Source organism: Oncorhynchus mykiss, chromosome 11 (genome assembly GCF_057628025.1).
Source record: "Oncorhynchus mykiss isolate SJ-2025 chromosome 11, ASM5762802v1, whole genome shotgun sequence".
Taxonomy (NCBI): domain Eukaryota; kingdom Metazoa; phylum Chordata; class Actinopteri; order Salmoniformes; family Salmonidae; genus Oncorhynchus; species Oncorhynchus mykiss.
The window spans coordinates 62,484,029-62,507,676 of record NC_143032.1 but is presented as its reverse complement, the minus strand read 5'-3'; the positions used below and the strand labels follow the sequence as shown (position 1 = coordinate 62,507,676).

Here is a 23,648-nt window from a genome sequence, read left to right as displayed (position 1 = left end):
ACAGTCTTTAACATGATTTTTTGAATGACTACGTCATCTCTGTATCTCACATACAATTACCTAAGGTCCCTCAGTCGAGCAGTGAATTTCAAACAGATTCAACTACAAAGACCAGGGAGGCCTCACAAAGGGCCCCTATTGGTAGACATTGAATATCCTTAAAGAATGGTGAAGTTATTAAGTACACTTTGGATGGTGTATCAATAACAGTTGGTTAGTGGCACCTTAATTGGGGAGGACAGACTCATGGTAATTGCTAGAGCAGAATTAGTGGAATAGTATCAAATACATAGAACACATGGTTTTTCCATGTGTTTGAATCCATTCCATTTACTCCGTTATTATGGGTCATCCTCCCCTCAGCAGCCTCCACTGGTATCAATACACCCAGTCACTACAAAGTCACTAACTCAATTGCCCGGAGAGGAAGGAAACCGCTCAGGGATTTCACCATGACGCCAATAGGGAATTTAAAACAGTTAAAGAGACTAAAGGCTGTGATAGGAGAAAACTGAGGATACATAAACATTGTAGTTCTCCACAATACTAACCTAATTAAACAGTGAAAAGAAAGAAGCCTGCACAGAATAAAAATATTCCAAAACATTTATCCTGTTTGCAATAAGGCACTAAAGTAAAACTGCAAAAAAAATTGGCAAAGAAATTACCTTTATGTCCCGTACACAAAGCGTTATGTTTGGGGCAAATCCAACCCAACCAGGGCCTAAAATTAACACCCGCCACCTGTCAAATGTGGGTAGATTTTGGCATTGGTGTGTAAGATGTCTATTTCACCAACCACGTTGACAGATGGTCAGGGCTCAACAGTGCGAGCATTTCACTCACATGTGAATAAAAAGTCAAGTATGATCACATTTATATTAAAATAAACGGTGCAGAAGCTGTCTTCAAAGTATTTCTGCCGTTTTGTTTCATAGTTGGTCAATTAAATCGCACCAAGACAAAGAACGACGAATCCTATTCCACCTCACACTGCCTGGCTGGGGGCTGTGCGCATGTAAAGAGCTGAGTGAAAGATTCATTTTTACACCTCGATCACACCGACAGCATGAATGTACTTCTGGTACACCAGAAGTACATTCATTTCCAATGGAACACTGCATTTGCCTGGCAGCATGGCGTTGCAGAGGCAGTTGCAGTGCGTTGTGTGGTGCTTACGTTGAACGTATGCGTCAAACTGTATGTGTAGACGGCTTGACAGAAATGGTAGCAGAAGGTGAAGGTTGAAATTTTGTTGCACACATATCCAGATGATTCCGCATACTATTTTGAGCAATGAACACCATTCAATTCAGTCGTCAGTTGAATGGTGTTTCCTCTGACACATTGGTGCAGCTGGCTTCCGAGTTAAGCGGGCTGGTGTTAAGAAGCTTGGTTTGGCGAGTCATGTTTCGGGGGATGCATGACTCAACTTACGCCTTTCCCAAGCCTGTTGGGGAGTTGTAGTGACAAGACAGGATCGCAATTGGATATCACGAAATTGAGGAGAAAAAGGGGGTTAAATAAAATAAAAAGACACCCAAAAAGACTCACAGCTGTAGTCATTGCCAAAGGTGATTCTAACATGTATTGACCAAGGGGGTTGAATACCAATCTAATCAAGACAGAGTTTTATTTTTCATATTATTATTATTATTTTATTTTTTACAGATGTTAGAATTCTTCTTCCACATTGACATTCAAGTATTTTGTGTAGATCATTGACAAAAAAGATATTTAAAATACATTTCTAAAGGCACTGTATGTATTACACCATACATTTTATTGCAGGAAACATAGTCCCCTTGCCTGGATATGTTCAACATGGTCTACAACGTAATAATACTGTAGGCTACCTGGGTGGAGGTGGGATAGGTCTCTGCACACTGAAGCATAATCCATGGGCTTGGTTTGGACCGTGATATGGGTCCTGACCGAGGACTACAACCTTGACCTGTACCAAGGAGAAATGGCTCTGAACATTATGGGCAGTGCAGTGGTTCTTCCCCCTGGAAATAACTTGTACAGTCTAACCCTATGAGTTGGCTCATACTGTACATTAGCGGGGTCTGCCCCTTAATATGAAAAACTGTACATGTGCCATTGTTGTCAAAAACCTAAACTTACATCTTGGATGTCACACATCTGTGTCCAGGTGAAAACATGCTGAGGGGGTGGGTAGACAGTGTTCCGTTTCCTCTCTCCATTAACGAAAGACATCAACTGAAACAGTAAGGAGCGAAGGGAATTTGATTATGCACATTTGTGATAATCTGTACGATGTAGCTATGTGTGGGTAGACCCATCTTACGTTTATGAAATAAGGCTTTCCAAACTCAGAGACCAAACTCTTTCTCCAACTCTCCCCAAATTCATCTGGTGTGTTACTGGCGGACAGTTTCTCCAACGCAGCTTGCTTGTTTTTGGCGATTCGGGCCAGCAGTTCTGGACACACTGGAGAAGGGGGTGACTCCGTCGTTCCGTTGCCTGATAGCTTCAGCTTCTTCACCTTGGTATATTGAGCAAAATGCAAGGTTGGTGAAACACATGTGGCTGTTAATGGTGCAGCTAAAAACATTATTGGAGAACGTCTCAAATATGGTACATTCATTGCAAGCATTTTAGCCAGCTAGCAACATGTTCTAAATCTACTACGAAATTTCCTAAACACTGACGCCAGTGACGCCACCCCCTGTGATCGCTGATGGTAAAGATATCGCGGGATTTGTGTTACGGTCAAAGATGGTTTAGAATACTGGTTTGAAACCCATGTTGTATGGTCTTTTCAATGTTATCACATAAAATGTAACAATTGAATCAATTATTTTGTTAGTTAGCAAGCAGATTATTGTAATAACAGCGTCAAGACAACAAGGTACGTGCTGGTGAAACAGTATATAACCTGATTTCAATGTGTATACATGCAACTTTAGGTTAAAAGTTGTAATGTACAGAATGTTAGCTACCTAAAATAGTTACACAATTGCACCGTTTTGTATTCATGCAGCTCGCGTGCAAACAATTATTATAAATTAATAGTGCGCCAATTCTCACATGTTCTTGGGCATCCTCTCTCTCATGTTCCCCTCCCGAAGCTCTCTTCTTCGAAATGGGCGAAAAAAAAGAATTGATCGTTTTCTGCCCTATCATTTTAGTAACCTTGATTAATTTGGTAGTAGTTGACTTAGAGCTTGCTTTCCTTATTGTTCAGCAGCACTAACACAGTCCCGCTTGTTTTGAACCACTTCTCTGACAGACATTTCCCGCCAACTTGCGATGACGTATGGTAAGGTGAACGCGCGCAGGGCTTCCGTCATAGTATGGTCGGCGCTATCTAACATGGTCTCAGAGCATTTAGTATTATTCTGTACGGAATTTGGCACACTACTTAGTATGATATGTATTCATTTGTGGCTGTCCATCACCCATTTCGTATAATATGTTACAAATTACAATTCGTATTATATGTTATGAATTTGCAAAACGTACAATATAATACATTTGCAAAACGTATTATATGTTACGAATTTTCAAAAAGTCCAATGTTATGTTAGCTAGGCTAGGGTTAAGGTTAAGTTTAGGAGTTAGGTTAAAGGTTAGCTCAAATGGTTAATGTTAAGGGAAGGGTTAGCTAACATACGAAGTAGTTGCAATGTAGCTAAAAAGTATTAAGTAGTTAAAAAGTTGCTAATTAGCTCAAATGCTAAAGATGTCCATGATGAGAGTTGAACACACAATCTTTAGGTTGCTAGACGTTCACTTTATATTCCAACCCATTCACCAAGACCAACCATTGAAGTTGAAATTTAAAATGGTTAAGGCAGTGTTTACCAAACTCGGTCCTGGGGACCCCAGGGGGTGCACGTTTTGATAAATTGATTGTTTGAATCAGCTGTGTAGTGCTATGGCAACAACAAAAATGTGCACCCCTTGGGGTCCCCAGGACCTAGTTTGGGAAACGCTGGGTAAGGGTAGAGGTTAAGGTAAGGGTTAGGGTTTAAGTGTAGGGACTTCCCAAGGACCCCGGGTGGCACTGTCCATCATAGTGTGCATTTTTTACCTGTTTACGTCAATGGTTATAATTCAATGTTCATACTTGAGATTAGCAAGGTATTAAACTGTAATGGCCAAGTATAGTGAGTGATATGTTGTAAACTTTCTACTCACGTATTTAGTAATTAATTATCCTATGCTATACGTTTATCTGTAGGCCTATTCCTCCTGTTATCCGTACTCCTGCGTTCTCTTTTCATTCTTGGTCTAGGACATTATTACAAGGAAGTTTTCTCATGTTGGTGAGCACAGAGCAAGAAGGTGGCTGATGGATGCATTTGTGAGTCAATCCAGGAAGCGCTATATTGATGGAACAACAGATGAACAGAGAGAACCTGTGTTGAAAAAATGTAAAGAGGAAGAATGCAATCAGGGGATTGTAAAGGAGGATGTGAAGGAGAAAGCCTATTTGACTGAGTTCTCTCAGTCTTGGCAGAAGATTGAAGCAGAGGGACTGGACTGTGACTATGCTCTACTCTTTCCTAAAGAGGAAGCAGACTGCCTCTACACACAGCTGGAGGAGGAGGTAGTCTACCTCACAGGTATACAATTGTCACACTCAATTCAGTGACAGTTCAGATACATTTCTTCTTGGTATGTAGATGAGCCATTCTTGTTTTGTTACAGGAGATAAAACAAAGATTCAGGTGTTTGGGAAGGTTTACAATGTCCCCAGAAAGCAGGCGTCTTGTGGGGACGCAGGACTAACCTACACCTATTCTGGAGTGAGTCTTCAGGCTAGCCCGTGGACTCCAACCTTGGAGTACATTCGTGATGCTGTTACAAAGGCAACAGGGCAAACCTTCAACTTCGTCCTGATTAACAGGTGAGTCTGTCTACACTGCTATAGAAGATTCTACATCTACAGGGGTGTATTCATTATGTCTTGCAACAGAAACAGTTTACTGTTTAAGAACCAAATAGAAGCAAATGGAGCAAAACAGGGAGAGACCTACTTGAATTTGTCCAATAGTTAGTAGTCCAATAGCTAGTTTTCGTTGCAAAACGTTTTCTGTTTGGAGTAAACGGTTTCGGTGTAATAAATACACTCTAGGACTGTTCTACTGTGATTCCATTGTAGCTGCTCCTGGTTTTCTCAGGTACAAAGATGGACATGATCACATGGGTGAGCACCGTGATGATGAGCGGGAACTGGACCCCCTCTGTCCCATCGCCTCCGTATCCCTGGGGGCGGTCCGGGACTTTGTTTTCAGACACCGGGAGTCACGGGGAAAACAGCGCCGACGGCAGATCAACCCGGTGAAGCTTGAACTGGCCCACGGAAGCCTGCTCCTCATGAACTCTCCCACAAACACCCACTGGTACCACAGCCTGCCAGCCCGCAAGAGGGTCCTCACACCCCGCATCAACCTTACCTTCAGACGCATCCTCCAAGACTGCAAGAAATGAGGGTCAGACATGGTCCGTTGGGAGTCTCACTTCATTGTGGCTGACGTCAGGGGACGTACTGTCCCCACTGCAATATTGATTCAACTAGTTTCTGAATTTGTTCATGGTCCAATTCATAAAAATCAGTCGTGGTAACTCCTTACTTATAGATTTTTTATTTTCATAATTGTATCTTTGAAAAATATCAACTTCTTGACAGATCTCACACACACAAATCTTCAAAATATACATTAGTGCAAATTGATCAGAAAATGGGTTAGAGGGTTATTTAGAGGTTGCATCCTAATTCAATACTTGGAGGAGAGTGAGTAAATGGCAGTATTTATAACTGGTATGCTTGTTGAGCAATACACACAGATTGTGTAGTTGTACACTGCCACCACAACTTTAAACACTTTGGCAAATCAGACAATATTTGGGATAAATTTGTTACATTGCTATCAATTCCAATTCCGTTGCTCTAGAAAAGAGTTGTAAAACTATCATGTTGCTTCAATATCATTTAGGAACAAAAATAACAATATACACATTAGCTTGATACAATGAGATCTTGTGCAACAAGCAACTGCAGAAATGATTCTACATGAAAGTAAATGGTCTGCAGGCATGTGGAGCTAGACTACAATCCAAACCACCTGCACGTTATTACAGTATTCTGAATTTGTTACACACATAGAAAAATGTAATATACAGCAGCTTATATACAATGTCAATTGAAACATTGCATTATTTTAATTAAACCTACATTAAGATATATTGAGTGATTATTTCCAGACAAATGGCTGAAGACAGTGATTACATGTCAAGTACCTCCACATTTCCTAATCTAGTAACACCCATTTAGCCTAAAACATCTTGGTTGAAGTAACGCAAATCTTTTGTGAAACGACTACCAGTTTTCTGAGATGTTTTTGAGAACAGTCCAATTATTCCTACAGGTAGGCAATCTCTGGGATCTAAAAGGCAGTGCCTCCTAAATCGCTGTAAAAGACGAGGGGGACATTCATGATTTTAATATGACAGGAGGTCAAAGTAGAGCAGCATAATCTTTTGTACTGTTAAAGCACAATCCTACAGGTAAGCCATTGGGGCTGGAGAATTACACTTCTGAGGGGTGTTTTCTGTGGCACACATGGCTGTGGTGGTATGGGTTGGCAGGGGAGTAGGTGTCCAGTCTGGCTCAGTGCTCCGGGGCTCTACTCCTCCAACAGTAGACGGAGCCGTCTCACCCGCTCATAGAAGAGTAGGTAGGCGTTGGAGGACAGCACCTCCTGCAGACTGGCCTTGCGTACAGAGTCATCAGAAACCCACAGCCACTGGGAGCTGAATGGAGAGGGGCTGTGGGGCGAGGGAGGGCAGCGGCGGTAAGTGACAAAGTGTCCTGAGTTCATGTCACCATGGTGAACCAACACAGCCATCAGTTGAAAGTGGTATTCTGAGGAGCTGTGGAGAGACATGGTGTATTCAACAGTGTTATCAGAGTACACACTATAATTCCAAGACAATTTACTGAGTTTGTATAATTGGTTCTTCTCTTTATTGATATGAAAAGGCTGTTTAAGATTATCAGGTTGTGTTTACCTGTAGTCATATGTGAGGTTGACCTGTGGGTTCAACCCAGGAGAATGGAGAAAGACAGACGAACAGCTTCCATTGGACAGAGGCTTGTTGTTGTTATGGTGTTCTATATCTGAAAATAAGTAGAATACAGTATGATCTTAGTGTTGTACAAGGCCTTTCAAGGGTTTGTAAAACAACAATTACATTATGTCCTCAATCAAATTCAAAATAATCTAAGGCCAATTTCCAAGAACACACTAAGAACAATCATGACAGTTCTCAGTCCTCTCAAGCTGAAAAGGTAAGAGATCATAAGACAAGCAATTTAGTTCCAGGAAGACAATTTAAGTGATTTCACCGTACCTTTGCCATTGGGAGGGGTCTTATCTGCAGCCTCTCCTGAATTGTCTGCTTTAATGGTTTTGGGAGTACAGTTGATGACCTGGAGCCTCTGAATGGTTGCGCGGTGTTTGTAGTGGTCCATAGACAGGTACTCTGAGATCTGGACATGTTCCTGTCTCTTTATGGGCGTACCCTCATTAGACCATGTCAGTCTCTGCAGGTGAATACAGAGACACTGTGGGAGCTGGAGGGAGGAGTCACACAAACACACGCCGTCATATACCTGTATACAGTATGTCACATAACTGAGGACAAGGATATCCTGAAGCCAGACACAAATGCATCTGATAGTGATGTGTGCAAGGGGATACCAGTAAAGCAGTGAAACCATTTAGTACACAGCAATTGTTTCACATATCATCAAGTAGGTCACAATAGCTAGGTTTCCATCCAATTAGTGACAGATTTTCATGGGAATATTCTAAAATCTGCATAAAGAAAATATGCACATTTTCCCACCAAACGGACTTGTTGCAGATAAAAATCATTGTGTGATGGAGTGCACACAAAATGTACTTTTTTGCTTACGTTTCATGTTGTTTTCTCCCTCTCCCCATCTCTCTCCCGCCCTACCGCACCTGCTGTCTTGACCTCAATGCTCTGCTATGAAAAGGCAACTGACATTTACTCATGAGACGCTGTCATGTTGCACTCTCTTCAACCACTGATTCTTTTTTTGACCCTGTGGGTCATATATGAACGTTTGAACAGCTTGAAGAACAATCTGGCCTTAAACTCTTAAACGAATATCTCCACCCAGCACAGCCAGAAGAGGACTGGCCACCCCTCAGAGCCTGGTTCCTCTAGGTTTTTTTCCTAGGTTCCTGCCTTTATAGGGAGTTTTTCCTAGCCAACGTGCTTCTACATCTACATTGCTTGCTCTTTAGGGTTTTAGGCTGGGTTTCTGTATAACCACTTTGTTACATGATTGATGTACCGAATAAAAATCTAAAGTCCAATGTGTTTCCAACTACCGAAAATACGACCCTGGATATTTATTGGAAAGGAGCATCAAGCTCATCACCGTGCACTTTCACCACCCTGTGAAGTTCATAACTTGTTTTATCTGCACTGCACTACAAAAGGAAAAATGCAGTAACTTCCTTTTTCTGTCTAGACAGGAATTTCTGATACTCCATGATATATTCTGATCAACTGGCTCGTTCTTGTGTCAAGAAACTAAATGCCAAGATTAAATCAGATAATATACCTGGCCATTACAACAGATTAAACATTTTTGACCAAATTCGTAGTTACTGCGTTTTCCCTTAGGGCAGCATAGCCTAATAAACTGCATGGCTTCCTGAGTTGTAGGAGGACCACACACCATAATATTGTGTGACTCAAAGTTCACTTCGATATGACGGTTATCTAATCAATATTTGCACATGAGGATGTTTCCACCGCCATTTCTTGTATAATTAATTTTACTAATACAAAAAGATCCCACCATGTCGAACGAACAAATGATCCGTCTGCATTTCTAAAATTGTGGCGAAACTTCCGGTGTCTATCACAGCCATTTCTGTATACGTTTTGACTTTACTTGCATAAAAACATGGATAGTGGGAAAGACCATTACCTTTCCCAGTTTAAGCTGTTTGATGAAGGTTGTCCTCTGGCTTTCCAGGACATGCCCATTCACCAAGGTGCCTTGTTGAAGCTGACGGGAGAGATGATGTCAAAACAAGGTTCATTCTAAAGCTCCAAAATAACATACCCATAGGCTCACAGAAGTACAGTTCCTTTATCTTAACCAACCAAGTGAAGACTAATACCTTGGTGCAGTTTTCACACTCCACCTCTTTAATGGTCTCTGAAGAGATGAAATGCTGGAGACAGTGATCCAGAGAGATAGGCCAGCCCTAAGGGAAATATACTCAGCACATTGCATATACTGTAGCTCACAAGCTATTATTTTACATAGTCGTGTAGAACAGGGTTACCTGAACTCGTGGAAGCTTTTGCTCCTGCAACCTTGGTGTACACAATGATATTTGTACCAGCAATGGTACAAGGAAAACCTTCACCTGAATGATTTGAACGTTTCCGTCATGTATTTTTTCTCCTGTCACCCACTCTGCTTACCCATTGCGGCGAAGGGATGGATAAGGAGAGGCTGTCGAAAGAGTCATATCGCACTGGACTCTGCAAACAAGAAAATGAATTAATAGCACAAACAAACCACTGATTTAATGACAGTACACTGCCAAATATCTGATATTCACGTGTTATGAAAAATAATCAAATACATTAATCACCTGTTGTTCGCAACGCTTGCAAGCCATATTGCTTGTTAGGCGGCCATGGAAAGGATGTGGAAACTTCCAAGGACTTCGTAAAGGATGAAGAGGGCCTGGAAGAGCAAAAGTAGTTTTCCTATTTTCCCAAAACCTACTTCTCTAGTAAAATATTCCACACCACTATTTGCTTTCTTACCTCGACTCTTGCAGCTTAAGGTCTTATCATCTATATCTGGGAGACTCTGATAACAAAAACAAAGGAACAGAAGTCAGAAGGCAAAAATACAATTAACTTACATCAAAAATACACTGTGCTGAAAGAGACTAAGCTTAGCAGGGCTATGAGTATTAAAGGAAAGGGAGTGACAACGTACCTCAAGGGACTGAATGTCAAAGAGATGGGTGACTTTGGGCTGTCGGTCTCGCTCCTCCTCCAAGGAAGAGGTGAGGACATGGAAGAGCTCATGGGCATCCTAAGAAAAGTAAATAGGGACGAGAGATTAAACCAATATACCTTGCACATTTACATTTTAGTCATATAACACACGCTCTTATCCAAAGTGATGTAGTTAGTGCATTCATCCTAAGATACTTGTATGTATGTGGAAACCCCTTCAAATGAGTGGATTCAGCTATTTCAGCCACACCGTTGCTGACAGGTGTATAAAATTGAGCACACCGCCATGCAATCTCCATAGACAAACATTGGCAGTAGAATGGCTTTACTGAAGAGCTCAGTGACTTTCAACGTGGCACTGTCAAAGGATGCCACCTTTCCAACAGGTCAGTTCATCCACATTTCTGCCCTGCTAGAGCTGCCTCAGTCAACTTTAAGTGCTGTTATTGTGAAGTGGAAATGTCTAGGTGCAAAGGCTCAGCTGCGAAGTGGTAGGCCACACAAGCTCACAGAAAAAGACCGCAGAGTGCTGGTAAGTCGCAACACTCACTACTGAGTTCCAAACTGCCTCTGGAAGCAACATGAGCACAATAACTGTTTGTGGGGAGCTTCATGAAATGGCCGAGCAGCCACACGCAAGTCTAAGAACACAATGTACAATGCCATTCGGCTGGAGTGGTGTAAAGCTCGCCGCCATTGGACTCTGGAGTGATGAGTCACGATTCACATGGGCCGAATACAACAGGTGAAATGCTTACTTTTACAAGCCCTTAACCAACAAAGCAGTCGGGAAAAATAAGTGTTAAGTAAAAAATAAATACACTGCTCAAAAAAATAAAGGGAACACTTAAACAACACAATGTAACTCCAAGTCAATCACACTTCTGTGAAATCAAACTGTCCCCTTAGGAAGCAACACTGATTGACAATAAATTTCACATGCTGTTGTACAAATGGAATAGACAATAGGTGGAAATTATAGGCAATTAGCAAGACACCCCCAATAAAGGAGTGGTTCTGCACGTGGGGACCACAGACCACTTCTCAGTTCCTATGTTTCCTGGCTGATGTTTTGGTCACTTTTGAATGCTGGCGGTGCTTTCACTAGTGGTAGCATGAGACGGAGTCTACAACCCACACAAGTGGCTCAGGTAGTGCAGCTCATCCAGGATGGCACATCAATGCGAGCTGTGGCAAGGTTTGCTGAGTCTGTCAGCGTAGTGTCCAGAGCATGGAGGTGCTACCAGGAGAGAGGCCAGTACATCAGGAGACGTGGAGGAGGCCATAGGAGGGCAACAACCCAGCAGCAGGACCGCTACCGCCGCCTTTGTGCAAGGAAGAGCAGGAGGAGCACTGCCAGAGCCCTGCAAAATGACCTCCAGCAGGCCACAAATGTGCATGTGTCTGCTCAAACGGTCAGAAACAGACTCCATGAGGGTGGTATGAGGGCCCGACGTCCACAGGTGGGGGTTGTGCTTACAGCCCAACACCGTGCAGGATGTTTGACATTTGCCAGAGAACACCAAGATTGGCAAATTCGCCACTGGCGCCCTGTGCTCTTCACAGATGAAAGCAGGTTCACACTGAGCACGTGACAGGCACGTGACAGACACGTGACAGAGTCTGGAGACGCCGTGGAGAACTTTCTGCTGCCTGCAACATCCTCCAGCATGACCGGTTTGGCGGTGGGTCAGTCATGGTGTAGGGTGGCATTTCTTTGGGGGGCCATGTGCTCGCCAGAGGTAGCCTGACTGCCATTAGGTACCGAGATGAGATCCTCAGACCCTTTGTGAGACCATATGCTGGTGCGGTTGGCCCTGGGTTCCTCCTAATGCAAGACAATGCTAGACCTCATGTGGCTGGAGTGTGTCAGCAGTTCCTGCAAGAGGAAGGCATTGATGCTATGGACTGGCCCGCCCGTTCCCCAGACCTGAATCCAATTGAGCACATCTGGGACATCATGTCTCGTCCATCCACCAACGCCAGGTTGCACCATAGACTGTCCAGGAGTTGGCGGATGCTTTAGTCCAGGTCTGGGAGGAGATCCCTCAGGAGACCATCCGCCACCTCATCAGGAGCATGCCCAGGCATTGTAGGGAGGTCATACAGGCACGTGGAGGCCACACACACTACAGAGCCTCATTTGGACTTGTTTTAAGGACATTAGATCAAAGTTGGATCAGCCTGTAGTGTGGTTTTCCACTTTAATTTTGAGTGTCACCCAAATCCAGACCTCCATGGGTTGATAAATTTGATTTCCATTGATCATTTGTGTGATTTTGTTGTCAGCACATTCAACTATGTAAAGAAAAAAGTATTTAATAAGAATATTTCATTCATTCAGATTTAGGATGTGTTATTTTAGTGTTCCCTTTATTTTTTTGAGCAGTGCATAATTAAGAGCAGCCGTAAAATAAAAGTAGCGAGGCTATATACAAGGGGTACAGGTACAACTGTCTTGGTGTGTTCGGACCATGATAGTTTGTTGGTGATGTGGATGCAAAGGAACTTGAAGCTCTCAACCTGCTCCACTACAGCCCCGTCGATGAGAATGGGGGCAGTCCAACGGACAAATCTGGGTTTGGCGGATGCCAGGAGAACGCTACCTGCCTCAATGCATAGTGCCAACTGTAAAGTTTGGTGGAGGAGGAATAATGGTCTGGGGCTGGTTTCATGGTTCGGGCTAGGCCCCTTAGTTCCAGTGAAGGGAAATCTTAACGCTACAGCATACAATGACATTCTAGACGGTTCTGAGCTTCCAACTTTGTGGCAACAGTTTGGGAAGCCCATTTCCTGTTTCAGCATGACAATGCCCCCATGCACAAAGCGAGGTCCATACAGAAATGGTTTGTCGAGATCGGTGTGGAATAACATGACTGGCCTGCACCGAGCCCTGACCTCAACCCAATCAAAACACCTTTGGGATGAATTGGAACACCGACTGCAAGCCAGGCCTAATCGCCCAGAAGAGTGGAGGCTGTTGTAGCAGAAAATGGCAGCACCAACTCCATAATAATGCCCATGATTTTGGAATGAGATATCCGACGATCAGGTGTCCACATACTTTTGGTCATGTAGTGTAGGTAGGTGGGACGACCACATCTCAGTCATAGACTGAACAAAAATATAAAATGCAACATGTAAAGTGTTAGTACCGTGTTTCATGAGCTGAAATAAAAAAAATCCCAGAAATATTCCATATGCACAAAAAGCTTATTTCTCTCAAAATATTGTACACACATTTGTTTCTGTTAGTGAGCATTTCTCCTTTGCCAAGATAATCCATCCAACTGACAGGTGTGGCATATCAAGAAGCTGATTAAACAGCAGGATCATTACGGGTCCACATTGTGCTGGGGACAATAAAAGGTGACTAAAATGTGCAGTTTGTCACACAACACAAGGCCAAATGTCTCAAGTTGAGGAAGCGTGTAATTGGCATCCTGACTGCAGGAATGTCCACCGGAAATGTTGCCAGATAATTTAATGTTAATTTCTACCATAAGCTGCCGCCAACGTCATTTTAGAGAATTTGTCAGGAAGTCCAACCGGCCTCACAACCACAGACCACGTGTAGCCACACCAGCCCAGGCCCTCCACATCTGGCTTCTTCACCTGCGGGATCGTCGGGGGGGCACTGAAGAGTATTTCTGTCTGTAATAAAAACTTTTTCTGATCGTCTGGGCCTGGCTCCCCAGTGGGTGGTCCTCCCAGGCCCTCCCAGGCCCACCCATGGCTGTACCCCTGCCAAGTCATGTGAAATCCATAGGGGGATTTCTTGCTGCTCCATTGGAAAGTACTATGGTATTGTAGTGGATGTGAGCTTCGACTGGAAGGGATGCCTTTTAATTTGTTTTGAACGTGGAGCAGAATTCTTATGGGGAACAGATTTAAGACAATCATTTTGACTTGAATGCTCTGAAAAAATGCTCACAAATACTTAACAAGTAAGGATAACGTACCTGTTCCTCAAAGGAACTGATGTGCCACCTGTAGAGTCTGAGGACCTCCAGCAGACGCCCTGCATCCAGCACATCCTCCTCCCCAGTGTTGTCATTTGACAGTGCTGCAAATCAGAGAATGTACTGTCAGAGTGCATCCCATATGGTACCCTACATAGTGCATTACATGGGCCCTGGTTAAAAGTAGTGCACCGTAGGGTATAGGGTGCCACTTGGGTTGCAACCATAGAGTCTAACAATTGAGTGTACAGGGATTCTGATTCCTTCTTCGCCCATCACCAAACACTACCTTGGAGAAGCTGCAGGAGAGTTGTGGAAAGTTTGGGGTCCTTCTCTGGCTCGCCCTTTGACACACCTTTGCGGCTAGTGAACTCCTCCAGCCACTTGACGAAGGAAGGGCAGGCTGCCAGGCCCTGGAGCAGAGAGTTCATGAAGCAGGTGTTTCCCAGGTTCAGCAGGCCTGGTACCATGCCTATGGTGGATACTTTTTTTTAGTATACAGTCAATGGCCCTCATAAACATCCACCTACATAACATTAGTGATCTCGTATTTAACTGCCTACACAGACATTGGGCAAGCTTACCTTTCTTCCTTTTCTTGCTGTCTGTAATTGGACCCCATAGAACATATACTCCAGCAGCCATGGCAGCCGCTATTCCACCAATGACTCCCCAGTTTTTCATAATTTTATTCCTGAAAAAAATTCCAAAGTGATTACATATTATTGACAGTCTCATAGAAAAGGCTGAACTGTTGGGACATCAAATGCGTTTCCCTTTACTTACTCTGAATATATTTTATGTCCATACCTAACAAACTCTAATGTATCCAAAGCAGCAGCGGAGCCCAATTTAGCTCAATAAACCTGTTGACTAGATATGAGTCGAATTTCATTTGCTGAACATGACACATGTTCGCCAGCCAACGACAGGCAGTCCTGTCGACATGACAGATCTGCCTATAAACGTTAGCTACTGTAGATTGCTCTTTTTGACATCCTCTACTACGAAACAATGCACAAAGACTTCTCTAAAACATGTTGGAATTTTGCTAACAGATGGTATGGTAATCCCATAATAGTCCGCCAAATCGTTAATTTCAGATTGATGCAGTCAGATCAACAGTACTCGATTGCTTTGGCGTCGTTTGTGTGTGCGCCACTTAAAAACGTCGTTCGAACTGCGCACTAAGAAAGAGCAAGCTCATTGAACACACGTCGCTAAACCCCGACACAATCACACATTTAATGCGCGAAAAGAAAGGCCTTGTAAAACATTCAGGTCTGACCTGACAATGGTACCAGAGTACAGGAACTCCCGAATAAGCTTTTCAGATGTCGCTGATCTGCACCACGGCATATTCTCGGAGCTAACGTAGTGGAACTTAAATTGGGATCTTTGGATTTTTGACGGACCAAACACAGCTGTACAGGAAGTCATTTGTTCGAGACTTACTTTTTTTTTTTTATGAACAACAAATCAATACAGGACGTACATGTGGGAACACAAGTATATTTACATAATATACAAAGGACAATTGGGCTATCACATTACACAAGGACCTTAAGGGACATACAAACACTTATTATTCGAACAGCTTTTTTGTTAGTAGAGTATTTAATTGTCTTAAAATAGTTCAATTTCTTTTTGACGTTAAGAAAATGTGGTGTTTTGTTTGTAAATTTACATTTGTGAATATGAAATTTGTCCAAAATAATAATTAAATTAATTACATAAAAGGTTTCATCTTATTTCTATCGTAGGTTAAGAATCCAAGCAGTACATCTCTCCATAATAGTGTAAGATCTTCATAAATGTGTTCAATTATAAATCTACTGATGTCTTGCCACAGTTTTCTTACATGAATACAATGCCCAAAAATATGCAACACTGTTTCTGGGTGGTCATTACATTAGAACAATTATCTATGTTCCTTCTGGTGAGATTTTAGAGAGGAATATGGATTTCTGAACCGTTGATGAAGCCTCGTCCTCCGACGAAGTAAGCAGCCTTTCCATAATTTCGTGCTTTCTTAGTCGTTGGCCACAACCTGTTCCTTCTTTCTATGTCCTCCGGGCTGAGATGCGTTCTTCCTAGCAGCTTTCCAGACAGCATCCCTGTAGAATCTGGCAGTGAAGAGGATGATGATACCGCTTGGTCTTGAATCGTTTTGCTGTTGCTTCTTGCCGAGGCGACGACCAACGTTGATGGTATCACGAAACACAGTATAGACTTTACGTCCGTCCCCTTGCGCGAACCAGGCGCTCTGCACACGTCAATAATCCCCCTCGAAGCACCGTTACCCATCGCTCCACAAAAGCCGCGGCACTTGCAGAGCAAGGGGAACCACTAGTTCAAGGTCTCAGAGCAAGTGACGTCACCGATTGAAACGCCACTAGCGCGCACCACCGCTAACTAGCTAGCCATTTCACATCGGCTACATCTGCAGGCATAACTTATTGGCAGATGCTGATATCCTCCCCTCGCACATCCTCATTCTCCACCTCTGGCACGCCGTAGGGTCTCAGGTTCCATCTTCTTGTGTATTGTTCCAGATCAGTGCGACATCTATGGTTGACATTGTTATTCTTTTCCACCTTTTCCACACTTTCTTCAACTTTGCAGACTTCATCAGCACCAAACATTGCATTTAGTCATGCTTCAGGTGACATTTTGAAATTAAAGTGAGGTTGGGGAAATCATATGACCCCGGAAGTAAGCCCAGCCAACATGTTGTTGTGGGATGGTAGCTAGTTAAGATAGTAAACTCAGCAAAAAAATAAACTTCCTCTCACTGTCAACCGTGTTTATTTTCAGCAAACTTAACGTGTGTAAATATTTGTATGAACATAACAAGATTCAACAACTGAGACATGAACTGAACAAGTTCCACAGACGTGACTAACAGAAATGGAATAATGTGTCCCTGAACAAAAGGGAGGTCAAAATCAAAAGTCACAGTCAGTATCTGGTGTGGCCACCAGCTGCATTAAGTACTACAGTGCATCTCCTCCTCATGGACTGCACCAGATTTGCCAGTTCTTGCTGTGAGATGTTACCCCCCTCTTCCACCACCCACCACACTCTTCCACCAAGGCACCTGCAAGTTCCCAGACATTTCTGGGGAGAATGGCCCTTACCCTCCGATCCAACAGATCCCAGATGTGCTCAATGGGATTCCGTCTGGAACCTCTACCATAAAGGCCTGATAGGTGGAGTGCTGAAGAGATGGTTGTCCTTCTGGGAGGTTCTTCCATCTCCACAGAGGAACTCTAGAGCTCCTCTGTCAGAGTAACCATCGGTTTCTTGGTCACCTCCCTGACCAAGGCCCTTCTCCCCGACACACCGTCCAAGACCATGACAGACCCTCCTTCTCCCCTAGAGCTGGCCAGGTTGCAGAGCTGCTATTCCCAAAGCATGATTACACAGAAGCCCCTGCCTACGGAGGAGCCACTGGAGGCAGCGCGTGATGAAATAGATTGGCTAGCAAAGGAGAATGACTCACTAAGAAGGCAACAGTTTAGTTTCCAGTGTGATCCCAGGTTCATCATGTTGTACACTGGGGTTAAAGACTGACACCCTGAAAGCTGATTACCAGGCTTAGAAGACATATTTGATAGCGTGATCCCCCTGACACTCGCCAGTTCAGTTAACCAGCTGTGGTTTGTACGTGCTGTACTCAACTTTCCAAGAGCTACTGTTTTTAAGAACACGTATCTTGTGCTCTACCCACTTCCACTATATGGGAATGAATGAAGAATTGTTTATTGTAAGCATTTATCCATTTGTCTAACCCTCAATGTACAGAGCCACTGTATTTCTGTGATGTACAATAGATTGATATACTGAATTTCTACCTGAGAAGAATACCATGACAAATGCTTTTCAAACATGACTATTTAATTATCAAAATACATGTCTCCAGCATCAATAATTTCACAGTTCATTAAAAGTTCAAGCTTCAATCAAATAGACTAACTTCATTTATAGACATATTTTAAGCTTCAATCATGTATCAAATTACAAACATTTCAAAGTCCAGTCCTGTACATCACTGAATAAACTACACCAGTATTTATTATTACCATGGCACCAGGGCATCACCATTCCACCTTCTTCTTCTGAGGATTTTATATGGCGGTTGGCAACCAACTTTAAGGTGCATTACCGCCACCAACTGGACTGGAGTGTTGACCAGAGACACACCTGTCCACCTACCAGTGTGATTTATTTTTTCTTTATTCCTGCACAGGGCTGGCAGGAAGTGCTCAAAAAAGTATTGGTCCAACTTGGACTTCATGTCCACCAACTTTTCAGACTCTCAAGGAAATAATTGTTGCATTTCACAAAAAAAAGTATGCTCCGAGTTTGAGGCCAGCAAGGTGTATATCTGGCAGTTGCTTCCTATTGCAGCAAGGTTTTGCATAAGGTTCCTAGCAAACTATTTACTGGGCAATGGTGTAGGGACTGGACAATACATATTTGGCACAATCCCCTCAAGTCCTGCGGACCTTGTTGGCAGGTGCATTGTTATTCCTCAGTGGCTTTACTTTCGATGATTTAACTGTTTTTACATGTTTTGACTTCAGGCCTGACGTACGCGTCGGATGTGCCATGTTTGAGGCAAGCATGTTTAGGTTTCTGTTGGTGGAATAGATGTGTAGCCCATTTTAATGTAATGAGCTATGGTTTACAGTAAACTGAGGGAATGGTTGCACTGTCCTGAGCCAGCTTTGCAGTTGAATTTAGTCTCCATGATGAATGGACTTTCAGAGTAGAACTGCAGCTTGGGGAAAAAAGTTTTAAAAATAAGTGAGTTAGACAAAATATTTATTTCAACACACCATAAAGTGAGATGAAGATTGACTCCTAAATGGCAGAAAGATGAAGAGTAGGCGGCCGGGACGTTGCGACAAACTTTAATGAACTATTAACAGAATATATTTACAAAATAATACATATGGGTGCAGTCAGACTAGAACATCAGGACGAACAACTGCAACGCGTTTCAACTACTAGAACCTTCCATAAGGGACAGAAAGAACAGATAATGAAATGGTTTGTCCAAACAATTCCATAATGCATTAATTTAGGCTAAATCAAAGCAGAACCTGAAACAATGCAAAAAAAGTCTACTTGCCTGGAATTAAAAACTTAAGAGGTTTGATTATTGCATAGATATATGGATTTTCACTAGTGAGGGGTTTGAAGAAAATACTGCTAAGTATTGTAACTGTCTGGTGGGGTAAAAATTACTAAATTTGGGTCCATTATATGTAATTGAAAATAACATAAAGGGATGTCATTTAAGGGATTACATTACCATTTTATTATTCCAGATGAAAATGGGAATTGGGTAAATTTGACACACATACTGTACTTTCCATTTTTGGATTGCAGTTCGTGGCATCCTAGCACACAAATAAAATACATACCTCCCAGTGATGCCAATTTAGCAATTATTTTGCTAGATTTAGCTACTTTTCAGACCACCCTGACAACTTTATTTTCAAACAGCAACCAATTTAGCTACTTTTAAAAATGTATTCAAAAACTTTTGAAAAGTGACTCAAATGCTCAAATGCACATATTTTCCCTCTAAATGACAAAAACGATTTTCTCTGTCACACACTAAGTCACAACACACGTGCATGGCTGCAAAAGTGCATTGTGAGTGACGTCAGCAGCAGGCCAGCAGCAATTTCAGTACATTGCAAATCTAAACAGTGTGATGAACCAATAAAAGCTGAAGAGATTATAGAGTCTATCAAACATCTAAAGAACAATAAATCAACAGGTGTTGATGGAATTACATCAGAATTCTACAAATTATTTTCTGAACAAGTAGCTCCCTTCCTATTTGAAGTCTTTTTAGAGAGTATTAAAAACAATGTTCTCCCTCCTACAATGAGTCAGGGGTTAATAACACTGATACCTAAGCCTAAAAAATAAGTGCTGCTCATCGATAACTGGCGTCCAATTTGTCTTCTTAATAATGACTATAAGATATTAGCCTTACTACTTGCAAAAATAATTAAAGAAGTCCTGGATGCAATCATTGATGGAACACAGTCTGGCTTCATGAGAAACAGACATATTTCTAACAATGTCAGACTAGTATTAGACATACTTGACTACTCAGACCTAATAACTGACGATAGCTTCATATTATTTTTAGATTTTTATAAACACAGTAGAGCATCAGTTTCTCTTCCACTCCCTTGAGAGACTTGGCTTTGGGGATTTTTTCTGTAAGGCTATTAAGACTCTCTATGCAAATGGTAACAGCTCTATCAAATTGAAATATGGCACCTCACCTAGATTTGAGTTAAAGAGAGGAATTAGGCAAGGTTGTCCTATCTCTCCGTACCTGTTTTTATTAAATCACCCAATTTCTTACAAATTCTTTAAATAATAATCCTGTACAAGGTATTTCCATAGCTGGTAAAGAAATTACTAAAAGCCAGCTGGCTGACGATACTACACTTTTTCTGAAAGACGCTAACCAAATTCCCATATCGATCAATGTGATACAATCCTTTTCCAAAGCGTATGGTCCATATCTTAACATTAATAAATGTGAACTCATAGCTGTCAAAGATTGTGTGACACCTTCATATTATGGTATTCCAGTAAAATAACTTACATATTTAGGCATAAGCATTACAAAGGATCAGAAGTCTAGAGGCTTATTAAATTTTAACCCTCTTATTAAAAAAAAACAGAAGAAGCTAAATCAATGGCTACAGAGGGACTTCTCTTTAAAAGGTAGAGTCCTAATAACCAAGGCATCTCTAGACTAACATATGGCGCTCTATCTTTATATCTTGACGGTAAAATAAGCAAGGAGATAGAACAGATCATTTTCAACTTTCTATGGAGAAACCGTACCCATTACATTAGGAAAACTGTTGTAATTAACACTTATGAGAATGGTGGACTGAATTTTCTGGACTTTACTACTTTAAATAATACTTTTAAGATCAATTGGATAAAACAATTCCTAAGAAAACCCACTTCTATCTGGAATTGTATTCCTCATCATGTCTTCTCTACTTTTGGTGGCCTTAACTTCATGTTGTTTTGCAATTATAATATTGACAAAATTCCAGTTAACCTGCCGATGAAAAGCAGAACGTTTTTCTTGTCATGGTCCTTAATTTATAAACACAATTTTTCTCCACACATATATTATATATGGAATAATCAGGATATATTATATACAAATATTTCTTTGTTTTTAGAATATTGGTTCCGAAATAATATCTTATTGGTGAGCCAACTGGTAAATGCAGAGAGTCTTTTACTCAGTTATAAGGAATTCTTATCACTTTACAAGGCCCCTGTAACACCTAAAGATTTTTGCAATTGTTTAAGATTCCCTCAGGTGTTGCTCTGTTATTCAGGAACGCGTCAAGACCTGACCCTCAGAGGCTACCTTCTATTGACCCTATTGACTCATCAGTAGGAAAGATTTGTTTCTCTTTTGGTCCGTTCAACAACAGAGCGATACAAACCGTGTTTTAGCAGGATGTTGTATCTATCTATACCTTATGTCATGCCTTATTGGAATGGATTTATTGATAATATCTGTTGGAAAAAAGTTTGGATGTTGCCACACACATACCTACTTGTTAACAAAATTAAGGAAGTTTCCTTTAAAATGATTCATAAATATTATCCTGCCAACTACTATATGAAGAAGTGTAAGGAAAACATCAACTCAAATTGCTCCTTTTGTAATGACCACCCAGAAACAGTGTTACATCTTTTTTGGCATTGTATTCATATAAGAAAACTGTGGCAAGACATCAGTAGATTTATAATTGAACACATTTATGAAGATTTTACACTATTGTGTAGAGATGTACTGCTTGGATTATTTACATACGATAGAAATAAGCTGAAACATTTTATGTAATTCATTTCATTATTCTTTTGGACAAATTTTATATACACAAATTTACATTTACAAACAAAAAAACACATTTTCTTACCCTACAAAAAGAAATTGAACTGTATTTTAAGACAGTTAAATACTTTAAGACAGTTAAATACTTTAAGACAGTTAAATACTTTAAGACAGTTAAATACTTAAATAACAAAAAAGCTGGTAGAATTGTAAGTGTATGTATGTCCCTTAAGGTCCTTGTGTAATTGTAATGTGATATTGTACCCCCTAGCTCAATTGTCCATTGTTTATAATCTATATATACTTGTGTTCCCTCATGTACTTTCTGTATTGATTTGTTGTTTAAATTATTATTTTTTAATAAAGTACATTGCAATGTTGGCTGACTGCAGCAGCAGTAGTACGGGTTCGACGAGTCAAACCCAATGAATATAGTTGGTCACGAATGCTTGAACAGAACTTACAACATCAATCAACATGTCTCAATCAAAATTGTACAGCCAGAAGTACAGAAAATAGTGGGAGTCTGTACCTGAACAAATGTCAAATCATGTTTTTTGCCGAGATGGCCAGTCAATTTGAGAAACGTAATTGTGTATTCTACGTAATGACGCAGTTTTACGTTATCACCCAATGACATCACAACGTCATTTAGCAACAAATCAACCTGCTTCTAGCATCTTAACCTGAAAATTAGTTGGCAACACTGATACCTCCACACTTGCCATTCGAGTCGTGCATCCAAGCGCATTTCCGTTTGTTTCTAAAGTAATATTATCCTAATTTGCAGATAGAATTACTCAATTAACACCTACTTTCCTAACTGACCCGCATCTACCTGAATTATGTACGAATAATGTGAGGACATTGTGTGACATTGCTGTCAAACTGCTCCTGCCTGCCTCACTCCTGACTGAACCCATACTTGAACCAAGATGGCAAGCACAACAACAGGGAACATTAACTAAATACTTAGCTACAAAGGTTTTATGTAGCAATAGCTGAAAACATTAAGTATAATGGTCAAATAAGCTACGTTAAAATACCAACTTTACACCTTTTTCAACCTTCAAAGTTGCGTTAGCTACCTACAAATACATAATCTTACCTTGTACATCGTGAATGTAACCCTCGATCCAGTTACAGTAACCTCTTAGTTTGACTGCCTTGGGCATACAGGGCTCCCGAGTAGCGCAGCGGTCTAAGGCACTGCATCTCAGCGCAAGAGGCGTCACCACAAGACCCTATTTCGATTAACGTTACAGGCTGTATCACAACCCGCCGTGATTGGAAGTTCCATAGGGCGGCGCACAATTGTCCCAGCGTCGTTAGGGGTTGGCCGTCATTGTAAATAAGAATTTCTTCTTAACTAACTTGCCTAGTTAAATTAAAAATATATTTTTAAAAGTCTAGTCTTCATCTGCCCATGTATCGATATAAATCCAGTGTATTGTTGTTTTGAGTAGCGACTTCCGGGGGTTACCCACCTCAGCCTCGCTTTCATTTCAAAATGGAGCCTGCGTGACTTAAGCGTATTATACAGGTTGTCACATGCTAAAAAGCATTATATTTTACCCACAGAAATGTTCTAAATAACATCTTAATTACAAACCTGACTAGCATAAAAAAAATGTTAGGATTGATTTCATAATCATTGTGAAGGGATCAAAAAGCTTGCAGCCTATGGCCTATCACAGACCTGTGACAAT

The 23,648-nt window shown here is 41.5% G+C and overlaps 3 protein-coding genes across 12 annotated transcripts in view; 1 reads left to right on the top strand and 2 right to left on the bottom strand.

Annotated features, from left to right (window-relative positions):
- Window positions 1-3,332, bottom strand: part of unga (uracil DNA glycosylase a) — an 8,308-nt gene extending 4,976 nt beyond the window's left edge. The window contains exons 1-4 of one of the 4 annotated variants that reach the window (XM_090190822.1): window positions 3,055-3,332; window positions 2,312-2,509; window positions 2,128-2,223; window positions 1,857-1,954 (exon numbers count right to left, since the gene is read on the bottom strand). In XM_090190822.1, the coding sequence (XP_090046948.1) occupies window positions 1,857-1,954; window positions 2,128-2,223; window positions 2,312-2,509; window positions 3,055-3,150 (488 nt within the window). In that variant the 5' untranslated portion in view covers window positions 3,151-3,332. Of the gene's footprint in view, window positions 1-1,856; window positions 1,955-2,127; window positions 2,224-2,311; window positions 2,714-3,054 lie in introns of those variants that run through there. The other 3 variants (XM_021621701.3, XM_090190821.1, XM_021621700.3) reach the window with 3 other exon arrangements.
- alkbh2 (alkB homolog 2, alpha-ketoglutarate dependent dioxygenase) lies at window positions 2,697-6,215 on the top strand. 2 transcript variants are annotated; one of them, XM_021621703.3, is made up of 4 exons: window positions 2,697-2,875; window positions 4,265-4,595; window positions 4,681-4,879; window positions 5,154-6,215. In XM_021621703.3, exons 2-4 carry the CDS (start codon window positions 4,322-4,324, stop codon window positions 5,461-5,463), a joined length of 783 nt encoding a protein of 260 aa, XP_021477378.2. In that variant the 5' UTR covers window positions 2,697-2,875; window positions 4,265-4,321; the 3' UTR covers window positions 5,464-6,215. The 2 variants fall into 2 exon arrangements, with proteins under 2 accessions (XP_021477378.2, XP_021477379.2); XM_021621704.3 differs by having other exon boundaries at window positions 2,716-2,875; window positions 4,306-4,595.
- On the bottom strand, window positions 5,603-23,648 carry usp30 (ubiquitin specific peptidase 30). Of its 6 annotated transcripts, none has more exons than XM_021621697.3 (13): window positions 23,048-23,648; window positions 14,612-14,721; window positions 14,317-14,499; window positions 14,028-14,131; window positions 10,043-10,141; window positions 9,865-9,910; window positions 9,687-9,781; window positions 9,514-9,573; window positions 9,204-9,290; window positions 9,008-9,088; window positions 7,387-7,609; window positions 7,045-7,153; window positions 5,603-6,906 (listed from the first exon to the last, which is right to left on the bottom strand). In XM_021621697.3, exons 2-13 carry the CDS (start codon window positions 14,709-14,711, stop codon window positions 6,660-6,662), a joined length of 1,434 nt encoding a protein of 477 aa, XP_021477372.2. In that variant the 5' UTR covers window positions 14,712-14,721; window positions 23,048-23,648; the 3' UTR covers window positions 5,603-6,659. The 6 variants fall into 6 exon arrangements, with proteins under 6 accessions (XP_021477372.2, XP_021477369.2, XP_021477367.2 ...); XM_021621694.3 differs by lacking the exon at window positions 23,048-23,648 and adding an exon at window positions 16,001-16,400; XM_021621692.3 differs by lacking the exon at window positions 23,048-23,648 and adding an exon at window positions 15,316-15,530.

Bases quoted from the DNA above. Each gene is read 5' to 3' on its own strand.
- usp30 (XM_021621692.3), bottom strand. From the start codon at position 15,467: ATGACTTCCTGTACAGCTGTGTTTGGTCCGTCAAAAATCCAAAGATCC. The intron at 9,291-9,513 runs GTAAGCAGAGTG...TATTTCCCTTAG, and splicing joins CCATCCCTTCGCCGCAATGG to GGCTGGCCTATCTCTCTGGA. The intron at 6,907-7,044 runs GTAAACACAACC...GTCTCTCCACAG, and splicing joins AACCTCACATATGACTACAG to CTCCTCAGAATACCACTTTC.
- alkbh2 (XM_021621703.3), top strand. From the start codon at position 4,322: ATGGATGCATTTGTGAGTCAATCCAGGAAGCGCTATATTGATGGAACA. The intron at 4,596-4,680 runs GTATACAATTGT...GTTTTGTTACAG, and splicing joins GGAGGTAGTCTACCTCACAG to GAGATAAAACAAAGATTCAG. The intron at 4,880-5,153 runs GTGAGTCTGTCT...TGGTTTTCTCAG, and splicing joins AACTTCGTCCTGATTAACAG to GTACAAAGATGGACATGATC.